The sequence below is a fragment of the Arvicola amphibius genome, chromosome 4 (assembly GCF_903992535.2).
Source record: "Arvicola amphibius chromosome 4, mArvAmp1.2, whole genome shotgun sequence".
Taxonomy (NCBI): domain Eukaryota; kingdom Metazoa; phylum Chordata; class Mammalia; order Rodentia; family Cricetidae; genus Arvicola; species Arvicola amphibius.
The window spans coordinates 19,984,612-20,004,637 of NC_052050.1; the positions used below are offsets into that span (position 1 = coordinate 19,984,612).

Genomic DNA, 20,026 nt, shown 5'->3' on the forward strand with positions numbered 1-20,026 from the left:
TTCTGTCTTCGCTCAACACTGCTAAACAGAGTTTATTGAGAGAAATCTTTTACATTTGGTGGTTTACATATAAAACCTCAGCTTGACCGCCCCGGGTCTCTGTGTTTTGTTGGTATACCTTAACCTTGACTACCCAGGAGGAAAGCTTGGTGACGATAGACTTCCTCTTCCTCCTGGTAGCCCAGGCTAGTCACATAGTTCCTTTAACAGTATCTCAGCTCTCCCACCACACCAGCTGTCTGAAGGGCAAAGGCTAGCTCACTTTAGCAGACAAACATCTCTGCTCTCTTGCAATACAGACATCACCTCTATTTGGAGTCTAGTGGGAAACCAGAAATTACCTGGGGCTTGGCTCTAGTGCAGAGACAGGCAAGGAGAAAGATCTAGTTCAGTTCTGGTGAATCTGTCACTCTTCACAGTCAAAGCCCAGAGGACAGCAGAGGTCTTGGGAACAGAGGGTGGGCCTGCTGCAGAGCAGAGAAGCCATAGGACACCCATGGGAGCCCCACAGCTTTGCCCTGACATCAACAGCTTCCTATCCTTCAGGCTTTCTGTGACTCTGCCTTTGGTCTAGGGTAGACCAGATGGCTTCCCCTCAGCTACCTAGCTTCTGCTGTGAAGATAACATTAGAGCTGTTCCACAGAGAAGGCGTTTAGACGGTGTGGTCTGCAGGCTGAGAGAGGCAGGCCATCAACATCACTATCACACGACCAAAGCAGACAGCACAAGAGAACATTTATAGTCACCTATAAAGACCTTGGGGACAGCACTGAATGTCCCAAAGGCCACTTGTTATTGGGAGGAGAACATGAAATGATCCATTCGGGCTGATAAAAATCCAGATAAAACTACAGATTTCTCAGTTCCAACTGAAGACCCACCCTGATAGAGCTGGACAACCATGACGTTCAGCCGCAAGACAATGCCAGGTCAGACGTTTCTTAACACAGATCCCAAGGAAGATCTATAAGAAGTTACTCCTGGACCCGAGGAGCCAGCGCCTAGGGCGTTGATCAAGAGCTCCTTGTGCTGAGGGTGTCAGGGGAAGGCACGATAAAGCCGGACATTTCCATTACTTCAGCAAAGCCACTCGTCCTTCCATGAGCTCCATGGACTTGAGGTGCACACCAGGCCGCAGGTGCCTGCGCCACAGGGCCAGTGGAGAGGTCAAGCTGGGTGTGGGATCTCCAGAAGGGACACTGACGGGATCTCCAGGAGGGGCATTGATGTGTTCTCCTGGCAGTCCACGTATTCATAGCTCTCGAAGGGCAGCTGCTGCTGATGGCTCAGGTAGGAGCAGGTCAGAGTACCCCTAGAGAGGAAGCAGGCCTTGTCACAAAGTCTGGGAGGGAAGGGACGGCTTTGGCCTGGCTCTATGGTGTGTGTGAGGCTGCCTCCCGAGGTCCTCCCTCCTACTTTCTTCTGCTCCCTGCTCTGCCAGGACGCTGGACAGCTGCCACACCTGTGTTCTGGAAGCTCCAGACAGCTCTCTTAAGAAAGGTCATGTGTGGAACAGGCCCTAGACTTGCTAGTCTCTGGACCTAATGACGTGTGAGCTACTGTGACTCTCTCTCCCTCATGAAATGCAACCGAGGTGTGACTGAAGGGGGCGTGGAGACATGGGGCTTCCGTGCCATACTTACTGGATATGCAAAAGAATATGATGGACTTTGACTTTCAGTTGCGCGCAGATTTTGCTGAGAGAAAGAACAATGAGCCTTGTTTTACAAATGGTCAGGAAACCCAAAGAGGAGGCTTACAAGTCACAATGCATACAGTTCGCTTGCCTACCAACAGGGGCCTCCAAGATGCCTCTCTCGAGATGCCTTATCCTGTAAGAAGCGCCTGACCACCTGGCCAACCATGTTCTTGGTCCAGGCACATGCTGGCCTCTCCCTCAGCAGAAAACTAGATACCATTCTTCCACAGAGATTCACAGAGTCCAACTCATATAAAGATTAACAAAATTCTACCTGATGCTCTAATCTAGGTTCAACAGGAAGAGGCTTTGGACTTTTCCCCTGGCATAGTGCAGTCCGAGCCACAAGGGGGCAGGCCAAATGCAGGTTTCTGAGTCTGAAGCAATTAGGAAACCAGGTGGATTTGTTGTTGTTGTTGTTTTGTTTGTTTGTTTTTCAAGACAGGGTTTCTCTGTGTAGTCTTGGCCATCCCAGAACTTGCTCCGAGGACCTGGCAGGCCTTGAACTCACAGAGATCCGCCTGCACCTGTCTGCTGAGTGCTGGCATTAAAGGTATGTGGCACAATCACATGGGTCCAAATATATTTATGTATTTTTAATGACTTATTTATTTATTTAATGTACACTGGTGTTTTGCCTATCTATAGACTGTGTGAGGTGTTGGATCCCCTAAAACTGGAATTACAGACAGTTGTGAGCTGCCATGTGGGTCTGGGAATTGAACACAGGTCCTCTGGAATAGCAGCCAGTGCTCTTAACTGCTGAGCCATCTCTCCAGCCCCCCTCCCAAGTAGATATTTTTAAAATATGGGTGTGGTTGGCACAAGCCTTTATTTAGTCCCAGCACTCAAGAGGCAGAGGCAGGCAAATCTTGAGTTCGAGGCCAACCTGTGTCTACCGAGTGAGTACCAGGGCAAGCCAGGGCTACACTGAAAAACCCTGTCTTGATAAACAAAAACAAATAAAAAACAAATATTTAGTGTGTGCATTTGTGTGTGTGTTCAGGCACACTAAAGTTGTGGCATATGTGCAGATGTCAAATTTGTGGGAGTGGGCTCTCTTTCTAACTCAGGCCATGGTGGCAAATGTCTTTACCTCGCCAGCCCCTCAGTGAATAGTAACCGGATTCTAAGCCAAGGAAGAGGGTAGGAGAGAAGACAGCGAAGAGTACTTACTACGTGTTTGCATCCGAAATGCTGCTGGCAACTTCGTAATGCATCTGCCAAACAAAGGGGCATGAGATTAGCCGCGCCCAGGCTGCCCCCTTTCTACTAGCACATACATCCAAACTGTGGGCAGGGCTGGTCGGGAAGAGGGACCTTACCTGTCCGGTGGCCAAAGGACTGATGTGCAGGTGGAAGCTGCTGGTCACCTGGCCCACCACGAAGGTCTGGTGGAGAACCTCTGCTGTCAGCTGTGACACGGTGATGGGGTAGAAGTTGCTGTTGGAGATGTTCAGGATGTTCTGGAGGGGATGGCAGGGAGAAGGAATGGTGAGCAAGGCTCCCCTTCCGGAGACCATGTGCAGCTGCAGAAACCTGGCTCTTTGGCCTCAGTCCCATCCTACCCTGTCGGGCCTCAGCACCAAGGACCAGTATCAGTGATTCAGCAGGCTCTTGATGGCAAAGGTCACCCTTAAGGAGGAACACTGAGCCGGGTCCTGTGGTGCACCCCTGTTGCTTTTACTCTTCGGCTCTTTTTGGGGGGCCCAACTACCCAGCTCCCAAATAAATCACATGGAGTCTTATTCTTTCTTAGGAATGCCTAAACTTAGCTTGGCTTATTTCTAGCCAGCTTTTCTTAACTTAAATTTTTCTATCTATCGTTTGCCTCTGGGCTTGTATCTTTTTTTCTATTCTATATACCCTTCTTCTTACTCCGTTGCTTGCTGTGTTGCTGGGTGACTGGCCCCCCAATGACTTTCTCCTTTCCCTCTTTCTTGCTCCTCAATCTTCCCTTCCCAGATTTCTCCTCTTTTTTTATTCTCTCTGTCTGCCAGCCCTGCCTATCCCATCTCCTGCTTATCTATTGGCCATTCAGTTCTTTATTAGACCAATCAAGTGTTTTAGACAGGCAAAGCTTCACAGAGTTAAAACAAATGCAACATAAAAAGAATGCAACACGTCTGTGCATCATTAAAACAAATGTTCCACGCATAAACAAATGGAATACATCTTAAAATCCATATTCCATAACACAAACCCATGGTCCCAGTTACTCTAGGAGGGACAGAGGATTACTTGAGCCCAGGAATTCAAGACCAACCTGGGCAACATAGTAAAAACCCACCAAGGAAAGTTTGTTAGCTGAGGATCCAGTTTTGTCCTGCTCAGTTTCTCTTCATTCTGTCCTGACATCCCTATTCCAACCAATGATTGATCTGGTCCAGATTCTGACCCTTCACTATGCAGAGTCCCAGTCCATACAATCTACTATGGCATTCATGTTGCCTCTCAGCAGTCTTCTGCATACCCCAAGATCCTTGGTACTTACACCTGAGGCTACAAGGAAGACGGGAGTGTTTTGGAGAAGTTAGGGGTGAAATCAAAAGTGCCTACTACCTACCGTCATGTTGAGACGTATATGACTGTTATCGAAGGCCACCATGGAGGAGTTGAGGCCTACAGGGTACACGATAATGGGCCGTGGATACAGGAAAAAGATGGTGACGGAGAATGTCAGCAGACAGATGATCACTGCCAGGAACACGGAGAGCTTCCTGTGTGAGAGCAGGCCCCGGGATGGAGGTGAGAAGTCTGAGAACACCAAGGAAATCTGAGGAGGGGATTTAGACCCCCTCTCCAGACGGGTGGCTTCTACTTGCATACAGTCTGGCAACTGCACACTTAGCTCTCTAGCTGTGTTCAGCACAGGGTTGGAAGGCAGTCAGAGGGCTTCCACTCCCAGATCTCTGTCCTCACTGACCCAATAATGCTGAGTGGAACTACTTAACCTTTTCAAAAGCCCAGTAGTCTGTGCAGTGGAGCCAATTAGATCTGTTTCATAGAATTTCCTGTGAGTCAGAGGAGGAAAAGAACTAATCACGGTTCCTGGCAGACAGCAAGACCTCAATGAATGCTACTGTCACCACTAAAAACCAGCCTACGTGACTCTGGGAGCTCTGAATTTTAATATTTAATTCAATTCAGTACTTAGAACAGGATACTATCTACTCATGCAATTCAATCTGAGATATGATTAAAGGGAAAGAACCTAGTATTTTATAAGGGACACTGCTTGTTTCTACTTTATTACATTTATTCATTCTGGTTTTTTTTTTTTTTTTTTTTTTTAAAGTGTTCTGTCTGGCCGGGCGGTGGTGGCGCACGCCTTTAATCCCAGCACTCGGGAGGCAGAGGCAGGCGGATCTCTGTGAGTTCGAGACCAGCCTGGTCTACAAGAGCTAGTTCCAGGACAGGCTCTAAAAAAGCTGCAGAGAAACCCTGTCTCGAAAAACCAGAAAAAAGAAAAAAAAACAAACAAAAAAATAAAGTGTTCTGTCTGCATGTGTCTCTCCAGGCCAGAAGAGGGCACCAGATCTCATTATAGATGGTTGTGAGCCACCATGTGGTTGCTGGGGATTATACTCAGGACCTCTGGAAGAGCAGTTAGTGACTTTAACCTCTGAGTCATCTCTCCAGCCCCACATTTATTTATTTATTTTGTATGTGTTTGGAGGCCAGAGGGCAGCCTTTGGGAGTTACCTCGTGCCTACCATATGATCATGGAGTTTGAACTCAGGTCATCAGGCTGGGCGGCAAGCACCTCTACCTGCTAAGCCATCTCCTGGGATGGTTTCTGCTTTTAGTACAGTGGCTGGGGTGGCTGGGTAACAGTTCGCAGGCAGAAGCTGAGGGTCTTTGGAGCAGGTTGCAGGAACCCATGTCAAATGGACACAGATCACATACAGGGTGAGGGGCACTGCATTGAAACCCAGGGCTGCGTCTGAGGTTCTGAACTGTCCCAGAATGAGATCTGAGCAGCTGGTTTCCTACCTCTGCTGGGAAGAACACAAGATCTAAACTGCTACAGGAAAGGTAGCTGTATTCAGGGCAACTTGTTCCCTCCTGGAAAGATTTACACAGCCAAGAAATGGCTGGTCTCAGCTGGTATCTGCTGTGATCTCTGTGGTCTTTTTTGTTGTTAAATTTCGACTGACATATAAGTGTACATATTTATGGGGTATGCTATTCCAATATATGTTGTCTACATTGTGAATCAAGGGTAATTAGCAAAACTGACATTTACCTTCTCCCCCCATCTTTTTTTTGCTAGAGCTCAAATCCACTGCCTTATGCATGCTAGCTAAACAAACACACTATCAGTGAGTTACAATCCCGGCTGCTGACACTAACTTTCATAAACAAGGACAATCCTTGGGAACTTGAAGGTAGTATAAGTTTAATCACAGTGAGACTTGGGACTTTCTGGATGAAAGCTAATCGGGGAGTTGGGTGAGGCAGCCCCTAGGGCTGTAGGACACTCACGTGTGTCTGGGCTTCAGCCTTTGGTCTCCGTAAGGGATGAGGGCTACCAGCTGCTTCTCTAGTTCTGCAGAGGGAAAGAGGGTGAAAGAGAATGCCAAGAGGTGTCCCTGACGAGTATGTCTTGTGCTAGCCTCCCCCAGGCATTCCTCCGCTCCATAGAGTAGGGCTGGAAGCATGCTGCCTCTATCCCACAGCAGGACTGAGAACACAGGGGCGAAGCTGGCAGCTCAGCATTCAACTAGAAAAGGAATGTGATTTCCATGACCAGGTGTGAAGAAACAAAGAGTCATTAGTTAGCCAGAGGTGCCTTACTCGTTTGGAGAGGTCATTTTTTAACTTCCCAAATCCTAAGACACAGTCTTGTTTGAGGAGCAGAGGGATAGATAAGTAATTTTCCTCTGGGTCTGGGGAACTGAACTATGGCAGGATCTGGAGATTTCTCCTTGGCCAGTCTGAGACTGAGGGCATGAAGTTTGCTAGCCACCTATTCCGGGAGAATCCAGAGGGACAGGGCTGGATCTCCCCTGGTTTCTAGGGTATTATTTCCAGAACCTTGGGCTACTCACCGTGGGAGATCTCCCCATGGCCTTGGCAGGTAGGACAAATCACAAATCTGGTACCAGCAGCCCTGGCGTAAAGCACACCGGAGCACGGTGGTTTGTTGCTACCAGTGCTGAAGTAGTTGGCAGTCTTGCTGGCAATGGCTGAGTTATCAGGTAGGATCAACTTGTCCTCATCCTGCTGAGAGGTGAGCTGGGAGAATGTCTTACCCATAGCTCAGTAGGATTTTTCACTAATGAGAAATAAAACAAGATGCAGTGCTATTAGCCTGTTTAAGTTTTTCAAGATTGGCAAGAAGCCCTACCATTATCTAAGCAAGCTTTAGTTTAGGGAAGAGAGGTTTGGGCGGTGCCTTGGGGGCTTTTTTAAAAACTAAGAGTTCAAATTAGAGAAAACCAAAGAAAAGCAGAAGTTATTTCACTTTAAGGGACTTCCATGAGTGAACGTAAAATATCTTTCCAGGAAAAGCTGAACTATCATTTATTTCAAAGAAAGGGAAGCTGGGAGTGGGTAGCACAGCAGTCACAGGGTCCCTCTGTCCTCCCTAATCAGTGATTACTCTGCAGAAATCCAAGAGCACCGGGCAGAAATGCCTGAAGTAAGCTTGTGAGTGCAGAAGGGAGGCTTTCATTCTGGAATCTTCTCAAATGAGTGATCAGACCTGTGGCTAAGAAGCCGTTTGGAACGGGACTGGGAGGGAGCCTAAATCTGTTCTTTACTGATTTCTGAGGAACACAGTCACATTTGAGTCTGTTCTTCGTCAGGAAAGGTCGAGGCTAAATCTGTACTTTCCCTCAAAGCCCTGAGTAGTGGTTGGAATGAAGCGGCTCATTAGGACACCCTTAGATCTTCCTGGGCTAAAATGAAGATACCGTACTCACCTGGTTTAGGTCTGAAATTCCAGGCTCTTCTTAGCTGCAAGATTGGGTTTTCTGGAATGCTCCTTTGGGGAAAGGGGCTTCTAGGGTGGAGTGGCCCCCAGGGCGGGGGCGATTAGCTCCTTTCACCGGAGACCTGGGAGAATGAGCGGCAAGTGGGAAGCAGGGATTATTGGCTTCCAGGAGCCAAGCTTCCCTTTCTACTAGTGAACTCTGCCAAGGGCCATAATCATGTGGGCAAGGAAAGAAAAGGTAGGACTTATTGGGGAAGGATTTTAAATCCCACCACACTGGCCGTTAGTCGAATTTGGGCATTGTGCGTTGGGCGCTGAGAACGCCCAAACGTCCCTGAGCTCTTGCTTAGTAAAGGGAAAGGAGGGGGTAGGGGTCCCGGAGCGCCTTACCCGGAGGTGACAACGCCCTCAGCATAATCGAAACTGCGGGAGCTGCGCGCTGAGCACAAGCTTGGAGTCCAAGCCAAGCTTGGCCCCGCCCCTCGGCCCCGCCCCCTCCCCCAAGCGCCCGCCGCTGGAAGACGCTTCCGGCTCCGTGATTCTCAAAGGGAAGACAAATACTGCAAGGACCAACTAGTCCAGGTAAGCGTTTCAAAGAACCTTTATTCACAATTCTTTAAGTGGCTATGTACGAGTACAACAGAACGAACGACTGGACCCAGATGGTCAAGACAGGTCCGACTCCAGATCCACCTCATTACCCACACCATGCGGCTTCGCGTCTACAAGCCGCGTCTACCGCAAACCCCATGAAAACATTTTAAATAATAAACATCCTAGTTGGCTTGCAGTGTGAATTGTGCTTTATTTAGAAGCATTCAAGAGTTAGACTGTAAATAAACAGATTAGGAGTAATTAAGATCGCCATTTATTATAAATATCAACTAAGTTAAATAATACTATATAACTATATCTCCCCTTTGAGCTGGGGTCCAGATTCCGTCTCTTAAACTCTTACCACGAATAAAGTCTTTAGTGTTTTGTTACTTCTTTCCCCACCTGTACCCAAAGCTCTCTTTGATAAACTAAATGAGACCTAGAATTCTGCAAGCAAGCTTCTTCCCATTTATCTTAGAGTTAAACTAAGCTTTTGGAGGGTTAGCCCCATCCACTACTTCCTGTCTCTCTAGGGCTGGATACTTCAGAAGAGGATTACAAATATTCAGAAGTCACCAGCATTTCCTTGTGTTCTCACCCACACCTGAACCTTACCAAGATGAATGTTTGCACGTGTCTGTTCTTAAGATCTGTTGACAGTCACAAAAAAGATGACTTAAATTTACCTTTCCCTTTATCTACCTAACAGGTGGGTTTTTCCCTTCTCTATACGGATTAGCAAAATATTTCACACTACCTAGGGTTTTTCCTTAAATAAAACTTTATGCGAAATTACTCCAACAAACAGTGCTGGATAGATGCTGGCAGGTTGACTAGCACGCCCTTCTGTCCTCTGAGGTTCCCTGCCAGTGGATGGACACTCAACTGCACCATGGGGTTCTTCTGAAAGCCAAATTACTTATTTACTAAATCTCACAGGGAAATGACTTTCTTGATCTGCTGTCCTGTAAGGTCACGTAGCTATGAAGCTTGGAGTTGGTTATAGAAATTAGGAGAATAATTCTTGAAAATGGTCAATGTTAATCTTTAAAAAATAAAAACCAAACTAACATTTAACAGCCCATTAAAAATATCCACATAGAACAAAGGAAAATACTCAGCTTCAGTACAAGCAAAAGAAAAAGCAGTCTACAGGAAGTCCAAGTAATACACTTCCACATACGACAGTGGAGTGTTCTGTCCACATCAGCTGAAAACTGTCTCCCACTCATCCCATTTCTAAAAAGAAAATTTAAGTTCTGGTCTTTGATTTGCTTCAAGAAATACTGTAACAGGCATTGTTTTGACAATTCAGTGACTCTCAATATAGATTCATCAGATAAAAAAACAAGCAAGGGCTTCCACCCACACCTCAATGACAGAAAATGATCATCTCTGAGCAGCAGGCAGTTATTTAATACAAGGTGAGTCCCTAGTAGCGGTGGCTGTACCAGTCGTTGTTGTTGATGTGAAGCAGCTCTGTCACAACCTGCAGGATATTGTAGTTGTATTTTTTCAGCAGCCTCAGGTTCAGCTGCCTGTCGCAGAATCCCATTTCAAAGAGATGGGCCATCAAGGCTGCTGTCTGATCTTCAGAAACGATGGGCTGTGCAAAATAAGTAGACATTTTCTGCATAATTTAATCACTTATCTTGTAAATCTTTATTACACGGTCATCCTAGTCTTTCCTGATTTACAATGCTAGGTGATAAGAAGCAAGAGTACAAGCCTTCCTCTTCCCCTGACAGGTCAGCAGCGCTCTGGCTAGGAATACGCACTAGGAGAGCAGGACAGAGGAGAAGCTTCTGAGGACTTAATGAAAGCAGCATGCTTAGGCACGGTGGCTCATACCTGCGATTCCAGCTTGGGAAAAGATCCCAAGTTTGAGGCTAGCTAGGGCTCTATAGAGTGAGCCCTTATCTTTAAAACCCCAAACACACACACACCACCAATTATTCAGTCAAGTAAAAATTGAAGTGCAAGATGAAAAGAAGCCTTGAAGACTTGTGAACATAAAATTGTGGTGCTAGGGCAAATATGAGCAAGAGAGATGTACTGAAGATGGCATGGGACAGGAAACTTTACCAGGCAGGCAAGCAAGATGGATACAGAAATGGGAAATTATATCTCAGGCAGTCCTTTTTACCCTCAGAATATAAGTGATCTCATTAAGATAAGGCTAACACCCATTTATGGAAATTCCTACTCTCCCCATTTTGAGACTGGGTTATCTTGGAACTATGTAGACGAGGCTGTCCTTGAACTCAGAGATGCTGCCTCCACCTGACATATGCCAGACATGTGCTTTGCCACTGAGCTATAACCCTGGTCCCTCTCTCTGTTTATTCAGAACAGTCTAACCTAACTATCACCTTGACAGGTTTAATCTACTCATACTTTACAGTTCTTTTTACCTTTACCACCTCAGAAATTTCTGTATCTGTATCGACAACATCACTCGGCTAGGCTAGCCAACCTCAAGTCTCTCCTCTAAGCACTTCCTTCTGCCTTACGCAGACTAGTGTTTCCTTCCCCCATGCTGCTAGCTTTGGGAAAGTGAGGCACACTTAACTGTCAGATTCCTCACCACTGGGTCACAGCTCTCTCCAGCATTTGGCATTGCCTACTGTCCCTTTATCGAGATCCCTAAACCCCAGCAGCCGCCCTGTTTCCCTCTAAGTTTTGTTTTTGTAGAGTTCTGTTGCCTTGATCCTTAAAGGCTGCTTCTGCCTTCTCCATTTTTCCTGGATAATCCCATCCAAAACCACAGCTCCTGCTAGAACCTGCTTGCAAACGTCTGCCAAACCAGCCTCAGTTCAAATCTCTTCTCTGTGATGGAAATGTACACATCCAATTGCAAGATGGATGGCTTTACTTTTTTTTTTTTTAATCTTCATGCTTTTTTTTCCCAGATTTATTTATTTATTATGTATACAGTATTCTTAGTACTCTGCCTGCAGGCCAGAAGAGGGCACAGATCTCATTACAGATGGTTGTGAGCCACCATGTGGTTGCTGGGAATTGAACTCAGGACCTTTGGAAGAGCAGGCAATGCTCTTAACCACTGAGCCATCTCTCCAGCCCCCGGATGGTTTTACTTTTAATCTGGATAAATTATAAACTCAACACTAAGCAAAACTGACTAGATTTACTCTTATCTAAATAAATAATAGCTTTTTCACTGGGGGGGGGTGGGTATTATACATTTTATTTTGTTTATGTGTGTGGTGCTCATGTGGAAATCAGAAGAGAACTCCTGAGAGTTATTCTCTCCTTCTATGATATTGGTCCCAGGGATTGAAACTCAAGTTTTCAAGGCTTGGCAGCAAGTACCTTGACTCAGTGATCTCATTAGCCCTACTTCCTTCTTGTAATGCAAGGCACTACTCAGAGTACCTAAGTTAAAAAGCTGGAGATTTACCCTTGACTACTACTACTACTTTTTTTTCTGAGACAGGGTTTCTCTGTTCTGTGTTCAATAGCCTTGGCTATTCTGGAACTCCTTCTGTAGACCAGGCTGGCCTCGAACTCACAGAGATCTGCCTACCTCTGCCTTGAGAGTGCTGGGATTAAAGGTGTGGGCCATCACCGCCTGGCTCGACTTTTTTTTTTTTTTTTTTTTTTTTTTTTTTTTTTTTTAAAGATTTATTTATTGGGCTGGAGAGATGGCTCAGTGATTAAAAGAGCACTGGCTGCTCTTCCAGAGGTCCCGAGTTCAATTCCCAGCAACCACATGGTGGCTCACAACCATCTGTACTGAGATCAGGCGCCCTCCTCTGGCGTGCGGGCATACATCGAGGCAGAATGTTGTATACATTAAAAAAAATTATTTATTTATGTATACAGTGTTCTGCCTGCATGTATGCCTACTTGCCAGAGGAAGGCACCAGATATCTCATTACAGATAGTTATGAGCCACCAGGTGATTGCTGGGACTTGAACTTGGGACCTTTGGAAAAACAGCCAGTGTTCTTAACCTCTGAGCCATCTCCCCAGCCCTGACTTCTTTTTAAGCACTTATACTTAAAAATAGACAAATTCCGACATTTTTTTTTCAAGACAGGATTTTTCTGTAGCTTTGGCGCCTGTCCTAGGACTCATTCTGTAGACCAGGATGGCCTCAAACTCAGAGATCCACCTGCTTCTGCCTCCCGAGCGCTGAGATTAAAGGTGTGTGCCACTACCACTTAGCAAGTTCTGATATTTCTATCTTTTTACATTATTATTTTTAATAATTTACTTAGCTTTATTTTATGTGCACTGGTGTGAGTGTACCAGATCCCCTGGAACTGTATAGTTACAGACAGCTTGAGCTGCCATGTGGGTGCTGGGAATTGAACACAGGTCCTCTCGAAGAGCAACTAGTGCTCTTAACTGCTGAGCCATCTCTCCAGGCCCCCATTATTATTTTTTAAACCCTAATTTCCACCTATATGTGAATTTTCATGTAGATTTCTTTACTGGTTCTGTCATACCTCTATACTGTAGAAGAGTGACCTCACTAAGAACAAATGTGATCACATCAAATCACATCCTTAAAACCTGTCCATGGTGGGTGGTGCCTCATGCCTTAAGTCCCAACACTCAGAGGCAGATGGATCTCTGTGAGTTCAAGGACAGCCTAGTCTATCTACACAGTGATTTCCAGGACAGTCAGGGCTAGAGAGAGAGAGAGAGACTCTGTCCCAAACTAAAACAAACACACACAGAACACAACAAAACCCTTCCTATGCCTAAAATAAAGCCCAGCTCCCTCTCCCGCCCTCACCCTCTCCTGACGCAGCTCCTGCCCGGGTGCCAGTTATGCATTTCACTTTCCAAAGAAACAAGCCCCTGACAAAGGGACTGAACCCAGGGCGCTAAGCAAGAGTTCTATCATTATTAAACTACATCTGTACCCCTTTTAAATTTTTATTTTAAGGAAAGGTTTCACTATGTAGTCCAGGCTGGTTTTGAACTTAGACTCTTTCTGCCTCCTCAGTAGCTGGGATTACAGGTGAGAACTACACATACAGCATTCCAATACTCTTTCCTGGGGGAACACTTGCTTTGTCCTTTAGGCCTCATTCGGATGGATACCGACTTCCAGGAAGCCTCCGTCCCAGCAGGTGGTGGTGTCCTACCCTGTCCTGGGGATCCTGTCTTAAGCACCCTGTAGCATCTGTACTCGTGGCTCTGTACACACAGTAGGCCTTCAGCAAATCTCAGGTTCTTTTCCTTTTCTCCCCAGAGGAACTTGATTAAAAAGATAGGAAATGGCAGGGCTATGTGTTCAGAGACTAAGTCTACATATAGTCCATGCCATGTTAATTGCCAATCCAGACAGAAAGACACTGCCATTTTTACTGGTGACTTAGGGGCTAAGGTTAAGGAAAAGAAACCACACACTGACCTGTGCAGTGACTGGTGGCCCAGAAAACAGGGCCTTGTACGCAGAGGCAGCAACAGACAAAGCCCCCTTCACCAGTCCTCCAGCAATGCTGCTCCCATTCTGGTGCCTACAGAGGAAAACCAAATTATCTCCCCAAATAAAATCATGACAAGATAACGTGGGTGCTAATCTTAAAAAAAAAATTAGATGTAAAAAAAGATAATGAAGTTTGATGCAGGGCTTGGCTGGCACAAGGCATGAGCACTGCAGGAAACACACACCTTGCTACCAAGACAGCTTTCCATCCCAGCTGTAAATTAATGTGTTCACGGGCACACATGATATAAGCACTCTGTGCATCTCAGAGAAAACACCTGGCAAAGGAAATGTGATTTTTTTGGATACTGATCTGAGCTGACAGGGACCAGAGAGGTAGCTATTATCTAAGAAAAAATGGTCCAGATGCACATGGGGCTTAACCTTCCTGTCTTTGGGCACTATAGGGGAGGTGAATTTTAGGGCAGTCCTTTCTTGTCTGCAATGTGAAAATGCTTAAACATAAGCTTTAGCTGTCTGCTTTAGCTCTGTCCAATGTTGTGCAAACGCTGAAGAACAAGTAGGAATGAGGGCTCTCCTTCCTGTGCTCTGAGAGGCTCATCTGAGCAGAAGCAGTGCTGGGATGTCCACCCGCTCCTGAAGAGACTTCACAAGGTCATTACCTTGAGTGGTCATAGCTCTTCTGTCTGCTGTTTACCAGTCCTGACGAGCCTCTGGGCTCTAAAAGCAAAAGAGTTGTTGGTTAGATGGGTGTCCACAAGCACCTAGTGTTTTCCAACACAGCAAAGCTATTATTGAGGCCGGTGGAACTTTAACAGGGTGTCTCAAGTCTTTCCTTCTTTCCTCTTTACTAAGTTTTAGAATGCTCTGTGGGAGGTTTAAATAACCGAGAAAGACAAACTGTCTAGAAATGCTATACAAGGTGACGTCATTGAGAAAGCTTCTAAAATCCTAGTACACTGATATGCTGGTTCTCAAAATTTTTTTTAACATCTACTTATTTATTTGGTGTACTTTGGGGTTTTGCCTATATGTACATCTGTGTGAAGATCCCCTGAAACTGGAGTTACAGGGAGTAATGAGCTGCCATGTGAATGCTGGGAATTGAACCTGGGTCCTGTGGAAGAGCAGCCAGTGCTCTTTGCCACTGAGCCATTTCTCCAGCCTGTCTCAAATGGTTTTAGGTTTGGCATTTTTAGGAAGTGACTGAGGACCTACTTACTACTTCACAGTGCTACCATCCTGACTGTCCAAATAAGGGGACAGATCCACGGGTATCACAAACTCATCACTCTGGTGATCACTCTGGTAAAGGCAAAGCCGGAGCTGGCACCTAGGCTGCCTTCCTCTTCCCGCCACAGTGCAGCACCTAGCTCCCTAAGGTCTACATATATACTTGAGAGAGCAGAAACTCAGCACATGAAGGAGCACAGAGAGAGGGAAAGGGCAAGTTTCAAGGCCATGAAGCACAGAAACGGACAGGACAGCCTGCTGATACCTGGTTTCCAGTGGAAAGAAGTAAAGGAATGGAGGTGAGGATCAACTTGTCATTACCTCCTCGGATCTCATCAGCGACGGGAGGAGCTTCTTGGATGGTAACTGGTGAATCCACTCCTGGGACCCCGTGCTGTACACAAGGGGAGTTCCTTTAGAAAGACACAGTATGGGAGGGAAATTGAAAAGCAGTCACAGCAGTGGTAGGAAAACAATAACAGTGTGGTCATGCAATTCTCTGCAGGCTTCACATTCCTGGTCCCCAGCACGTGTGAGTGAGCTTGGGGATCTGCTCAGAATGGCTGCATTCTTCTCTGACTTCCTTGTTAGCCACCGTCCAGCCGGAAAAACTGGTTTCACTCAGGTCACTTCCCCTACATTAGATGATACTAACAGACGGACAGCTTACACCCCCCCATCAGCTGGTACTAACAGACTGACAGCTTACCCCTCCACATCAGCTGATACTAACAGACGGACAGCTTACACCCCCCTACATCAGGTGGTACTAACAGAAGGACGGTTTAGTTTCCTGAGTGGTTTAAATTATGCTTAGGGCTCCTGCACTTCCTGTACCCTTAGGCGAGACCAATGGCCCAGATCCATAGAGACTTATGTACTCTCTGGGTTTGTGGTATATATCCATTAGGAATTTAATTTCCTATTTGTTCTTTGTTTGTGTTAGTACCTGGAGGATGAAAGCTTTTCTGTTGAGCCCAGGCACTCGTGCCAGGCAGATGCTCTAACGCTGAGCTAAATGACACATTCTCATATAAGTTTCTGTCACCTTCATTCAACTCAAGAATTAAGACATGAAGATCCAGATATGTTTGTGTGTTTAAAGATTTTTCTCTTAATTATAGAAAAAATAAGAACATAGATGCTCATGTAAGTAAGGTCAACTAAAGTAAACATTTGTCTAAAGTCCAAATTCACAAGTGCTGAGAATTATGAGTGTGAGTTTGGAGATTAAGCTGGTCATTTCCCCTAGGAGGAACAGGATGGCTAAGGGGTGCTGAGCAGTACCTGGACAGCGGTGGTGGAAGTCCGACCACCTCGGGAACTAGGGGCACTGTGTCCAGAGTCTGGGAGGTTGTGAGGATGTCACTGATGCTCTGCGCCTGCAGCTGGCTCTCCCCTTCAGGGAGTCTCTCTCCAGCTTCAGTTAGCTCCTGCCCAGCTCCGATCCCAGGTTCGCCTTCAGCCCCTCGCTCTAGGCCTGGCTGCGAGAGTGCGGAGCTGTACATGGAGTCCCCCAGGGGGCGGCTGGTATCAAAGCACTCAGGCAGGATGATGATATAGTCTTCGGAGGAAGCAGAAGACTGACTCTGAACTTCATCTTGGAGTTCCTCCTCTTCTTCAGCAATGTGGACAATCTCTTCCCTCTCATCTCCAAGTGGTCCTTCTTCAGGCAAGGCAAATTTCACTAAGGAACAAAAGTAACCCTGTGAGGACAGGCTGAGCAGCAAACCTTGTGGATCATGAACTGGCAGAAAAGCCAGAGTGGAAAGACCAGAGGGATGGGCTGCTGCTGGAGCCGTCACTGTATTTATTTTATGTTTCAAGATCATGCCAAAACAACAGGTCTGGGCGGAAACAGCCAGACTTCCTATGAGCAGTGGAGTCCTACAGCCCCTTTCTCTTCATCATGACAGCTCTATCCTAGCAGGTAAGCCAGCTACCAGGGCTAAGAAAAGGCATCATGTGGTGAGCACTTCAGGTTGTATGCTTGCTCTCCTCCTTTGGAAAGTGATGCAGTCAGAAGAGAACACAGGGAAACCATGGGGGTGAGGAATAGGGTGGCTCAAGAGCCTATCTGAGCAATACCCATGAACAGTTTGCTTTGTCCTTCCACAGCTTTCTGCCATTTTTAAAACATGATTCATCTCATGTGCACTGGTGTTTTGTCTACATGTATATCTGTGTGAGGAAGTCAGATTCTCTGGAACGGGAGACACAGACAGCTGTGAGCTGCCATGTGGGTGCTGGGAATTGAACCCCAGTCCTCCGGAAGAGCAGCCAGTGCTCTTAACCACTGAGCCATCCCTCCAGTCTCACCTTTCTGCTATTTGTGTATATGTGTAAAAAAGTATTCGTGTGTGTTCACTCTAAGCAAAAAACCCAACTGTCATGTTTAAAGACATATAGACCAATTCTTTTTTTTTTTATGTATGGTGCATGATGATTACACATGTATATGTGTTTGTGTAGGTCAGGGGAGGACACCAAGTGTCTTCCTTTATTGTTTTCTACCTTATTAGAGACAGGCCTCTCACTTAACCAGAAGCTCGGCCTTTTGATTAGGCTGGTTGGCTATGAGCTCCAGGATTTGCCTGTCTCAGTTCCCTGACACTGGGGCTACAGGGGTCACAAGCAGACAGGGCTCTGCTTGGCCTTTAGAAGAGTATTGAAGATTTGAACTCAGGTCCTCTTGCTCACACAGCAAGGACTCTTACCCTAAGAAACTGAATTTTAGGTAGTTTTGAGACATGGTACTGGCTCTATTAATCTGGTACTAGCAATCTGTCGTGAAGGTAGTGCGCGTATGTAAGCGTGCAGGCAGACAATGGACTGTGAATGGACGCTAGAGGAGACGGAACACTGGGTATAGTTCCCTTGCGCCCCTTCCCATTTTTTCTGAAGACAGTGTTTCACTATGTAGCTGGCCTCAAACTCAGAGATGTGTAAACATCTCCACCTCAAGTACTGAGATTAAAAACCATGCTAAAAGCCGGGTGGTGATGGTGCTCGAGAGGCAGAGGCAGGCAGATCTCTGAGTTCGAGGCCAGCCTGGTCTATAAGAGCTAGTTAAAAAAACAAAAACAACAACAACAAAAACAAACAAACAAAACAAAAACCATGCTAAAATGTCTGTCCATCTGCTGTACTGAGCTGACCTCCTCATGCTTGTAAGACTATTAACAGCCACCTCTAGAACCTGTGAAGGTTTTTTTTTTTTTTTAAAGTTTTTGTTTTTTAGAGACAGGGTTTCTCTATGTAGCTGCAGTTGTCCTGGAACTTGCTCTGTAGACTAGGCTGGCCTCGAACTAAGAGAGCTCTGCCCGCCCCTGCCTCCTGAGTGCTGGGATGAAGGGCATGCACTACCACCTCTGCCATGAAGGTATTTTTTTTTTTTTTTTTTTGGTTTTTTCGAGACAGGGTTTCTCTGTAGCTTTGGAGCCTGTCCTGGAACTAGCTCTTGTAGCCCAGGCTGGTCTCGAACTCACAGAGATCCGCCTGCCTCTGCCTCCCGAGTGCTGGGATTAAAGGCGTGCGCCACCACCGCCCGGCCATGAAGGTATTTTTTATGGTAAAATTTAACCCTGGGAAGCAGTGTGGTACTCCTGTGTTGTCCTACATTTTCCAGACTGCTGCCCTTGGGAGAACGCAGATGACTCGGTTGCCAGTGGGAGCGTCTACTGAGGAGCTGCCAACTTACAGGAAGAATCCTTCCTGCAGAATCCAGGCAGCACAACTGGTTGCTGTTCCTCTGTGGTCTGCAGCGGTAATTCCCCTGAGACAGTGCAGAAATGAGTTAGGATGGCTTCCTTGTTCCTGGTGTTCTAGTAAGAATACTAGCTTAGTCAAAAGCCAACATGATCAGAGTTTCCAACAAAGATCGGTCTCCCCCTCTCGGCACAGAAGAGCACCTTTCAGTGTCCAGATGCCGCCCTGCTAGCTGGTGGGAATATATGGACACTCACTCTGTGGGGACCTCTGCCTACAAGGTGGGTTGTGGTCCGGAGCAGCATCCAAGGTAAGGGATCGGATTACAGTCTCACACACAAACTGGGTCCCACTCAGGTCTTCCTCTGTTTCTTCCACTGAAGCAGGGGCCTCAGCCTTCCTCTTTGTTGATACAGCGCAATCTGAAAGACACACAAAGCTTGTCTGTCACTTGTGTTGACAGAGTTGAGAGCTTTCACCAGTTGCTGCACACCAAGCCTGGTGAGGTACGAACAGCTGCTCTTGCTCTCACGAGGGAAGACTTAGAGAGCACGCGAGAGGTGCTGCAGGACATCAGTTTGCATGCTGAGAAGTTAGTGAGGAACGGGTTATGGAAATAGGCATGGAATGGGAAGGGAAGGTACAAGTGCTTTATAGACATTTAACCCCTTACCAGGAAGTGCTTTAAATCCCGCCCCTTCACTCTCTTCCTGTATTTGCCCCAAGCCTGGCTTCTCTATTAAAGGACTGTCATGTGGCAGAGGAGACATGCAGGGAGTCATATCTGGAGAATGAAGACAGGAAAACCATCAACTGAGAAAAAGCACGATATCACAAACAAGTGTCCAGAAGCAGCAGTTGGTAGGTTTTTTGCTTCCTATGGGGTTAAAATAAACCCAAATATGCTCCACCACCTGTCATAAAGAACTTCTCCAGATCAACAGAAATGCAGCTACCTCTCACCAATCAATGCTGGGTCACAAACATGTAAATGGCCTAGCAGGTCAAAGTCAAGATACCAATCTACGAGTCAAGGAACAAAGGGAGAAAAATGAAGAAGGGGTTCCTTTACAATAGAAGTCCTGCACACTTGTACTGTGGCACTGACAGACAGCAGGGAAAGGAGATGGACCATGAGTGCAGCTTTACTATCTCATGGGAGGACTCCCCACCCTCCAGTGCCTCAGATTCTAACACCAGCACCTACACAGATGAGCCAAGGCATGCTTACCCACAGGGGTGTTGTGGGGCACTCGCTCCAATTCCTGGACAATGTTTATATCCAGCAGCTCAAAGGACAGCAGGTCCTAGAAATAGAGATGGCCAAATAACAGTGTCTGCAGTGCAAGTCCACGTCCTGTTGCAACTGGGCCTACAGGCCTTCTGGACACTCCCTGGGCTCAATTCTGTTCAGATTCA

At 46.5% G+C, this 20,026-nt stretch overlaps 2 protein-coding genes across 5 annotated transcripts in view; both read right to left on the reverse strand.

Moving 5' to 3' along the window:
* On the reverse strand, positions 1–8,065 carry Tmem106a (transmembrane protein 106A). Of its 2 annotated transcripts, XM_038326650.2 has the most exons (9): positions 8,032–8,065; positions 7,631–7,763; positions 6,755–6,981; positions 6,189–6,252; positions 4,267–4,420; positions 3,026–3,166; positions 2,877–2,920; positions 1,645–1,698; positions 1–1,313 (listed from the first exon to the last, which is right to left on the reverse strand). In XM_038326650.2, the coding sequence occupies exons 3-9, from the start codon at positions 6,960–6,962 to the stop codon at positions 1,169–1,171; spliced, it is 810 nt and encodes a 269-aa protein (XP_038182578.1). In that variant the 5' UTR covers positions 6,963–6,981; positions 7,631–7,763; positions 8,032–8,065; the 3' UTR covers positions 1–1,168. The 2 variants fall into 2 exon arrangements, with proteins under 2 accessions (XP_038182578.1, XP_038182579.1); XM_038326651.2 differs by lacking the exon at positions 8,032–8,065 and having other exon boundaries at positions 7,631–8,019.
* A 361-nt stretch (positions 8,066–8,426) lies between these two features.
* Positions 8,427–20,026, reverse strand: part of Nbr1 (NBR1 autophagy cargo receptor) — a 28,894-nt gene continuing 17,294 nt past the window's right edge. The window contains exons 15-23 of one of the 3 annotated variants that reach the window (XM_038324870.2): positions 19,839–19,914; positions 19,281–19,391; positions 18,865–19,029; positions 18,600–18,674; positions 16,187–16,586; positions 15,221–15,312; positions 14,329–14,386; positions 13,631–13,736; positions 8,427–9,844 (exon numbers count right to left, since the gene is read on the reverse strand). In XM_038324870.2, coding sequence (XP_038180798.1) covers positions 9,671–9,844; positions 13,631–13,736; positions 14,329–14,386; positions 15,221–15,312; positions 16,187–16,586; positions 18,600–18,674; positions 18,865–19,029; positions 19,281–19,391; positions 19,839–19,914 — 1,257 coding nt within the window. In that variant the 3' untranslated portion in view covers positions 8,427–9,670. The remainder of the gene's footprint in view (positions 9,845–13,630; positions 13,737–14,328; positions 14,387–15,220; positions 15,313–16,186; positions 16,587–18,599; positions 18,675–18,864; positions 19,030–19,280; positions 19,392–19,838; positions 19,915–20,026) is intronic. The other 2 variants (XM_038324872.2, XM_038324871.2) reach the window with 2 other exon arrangements.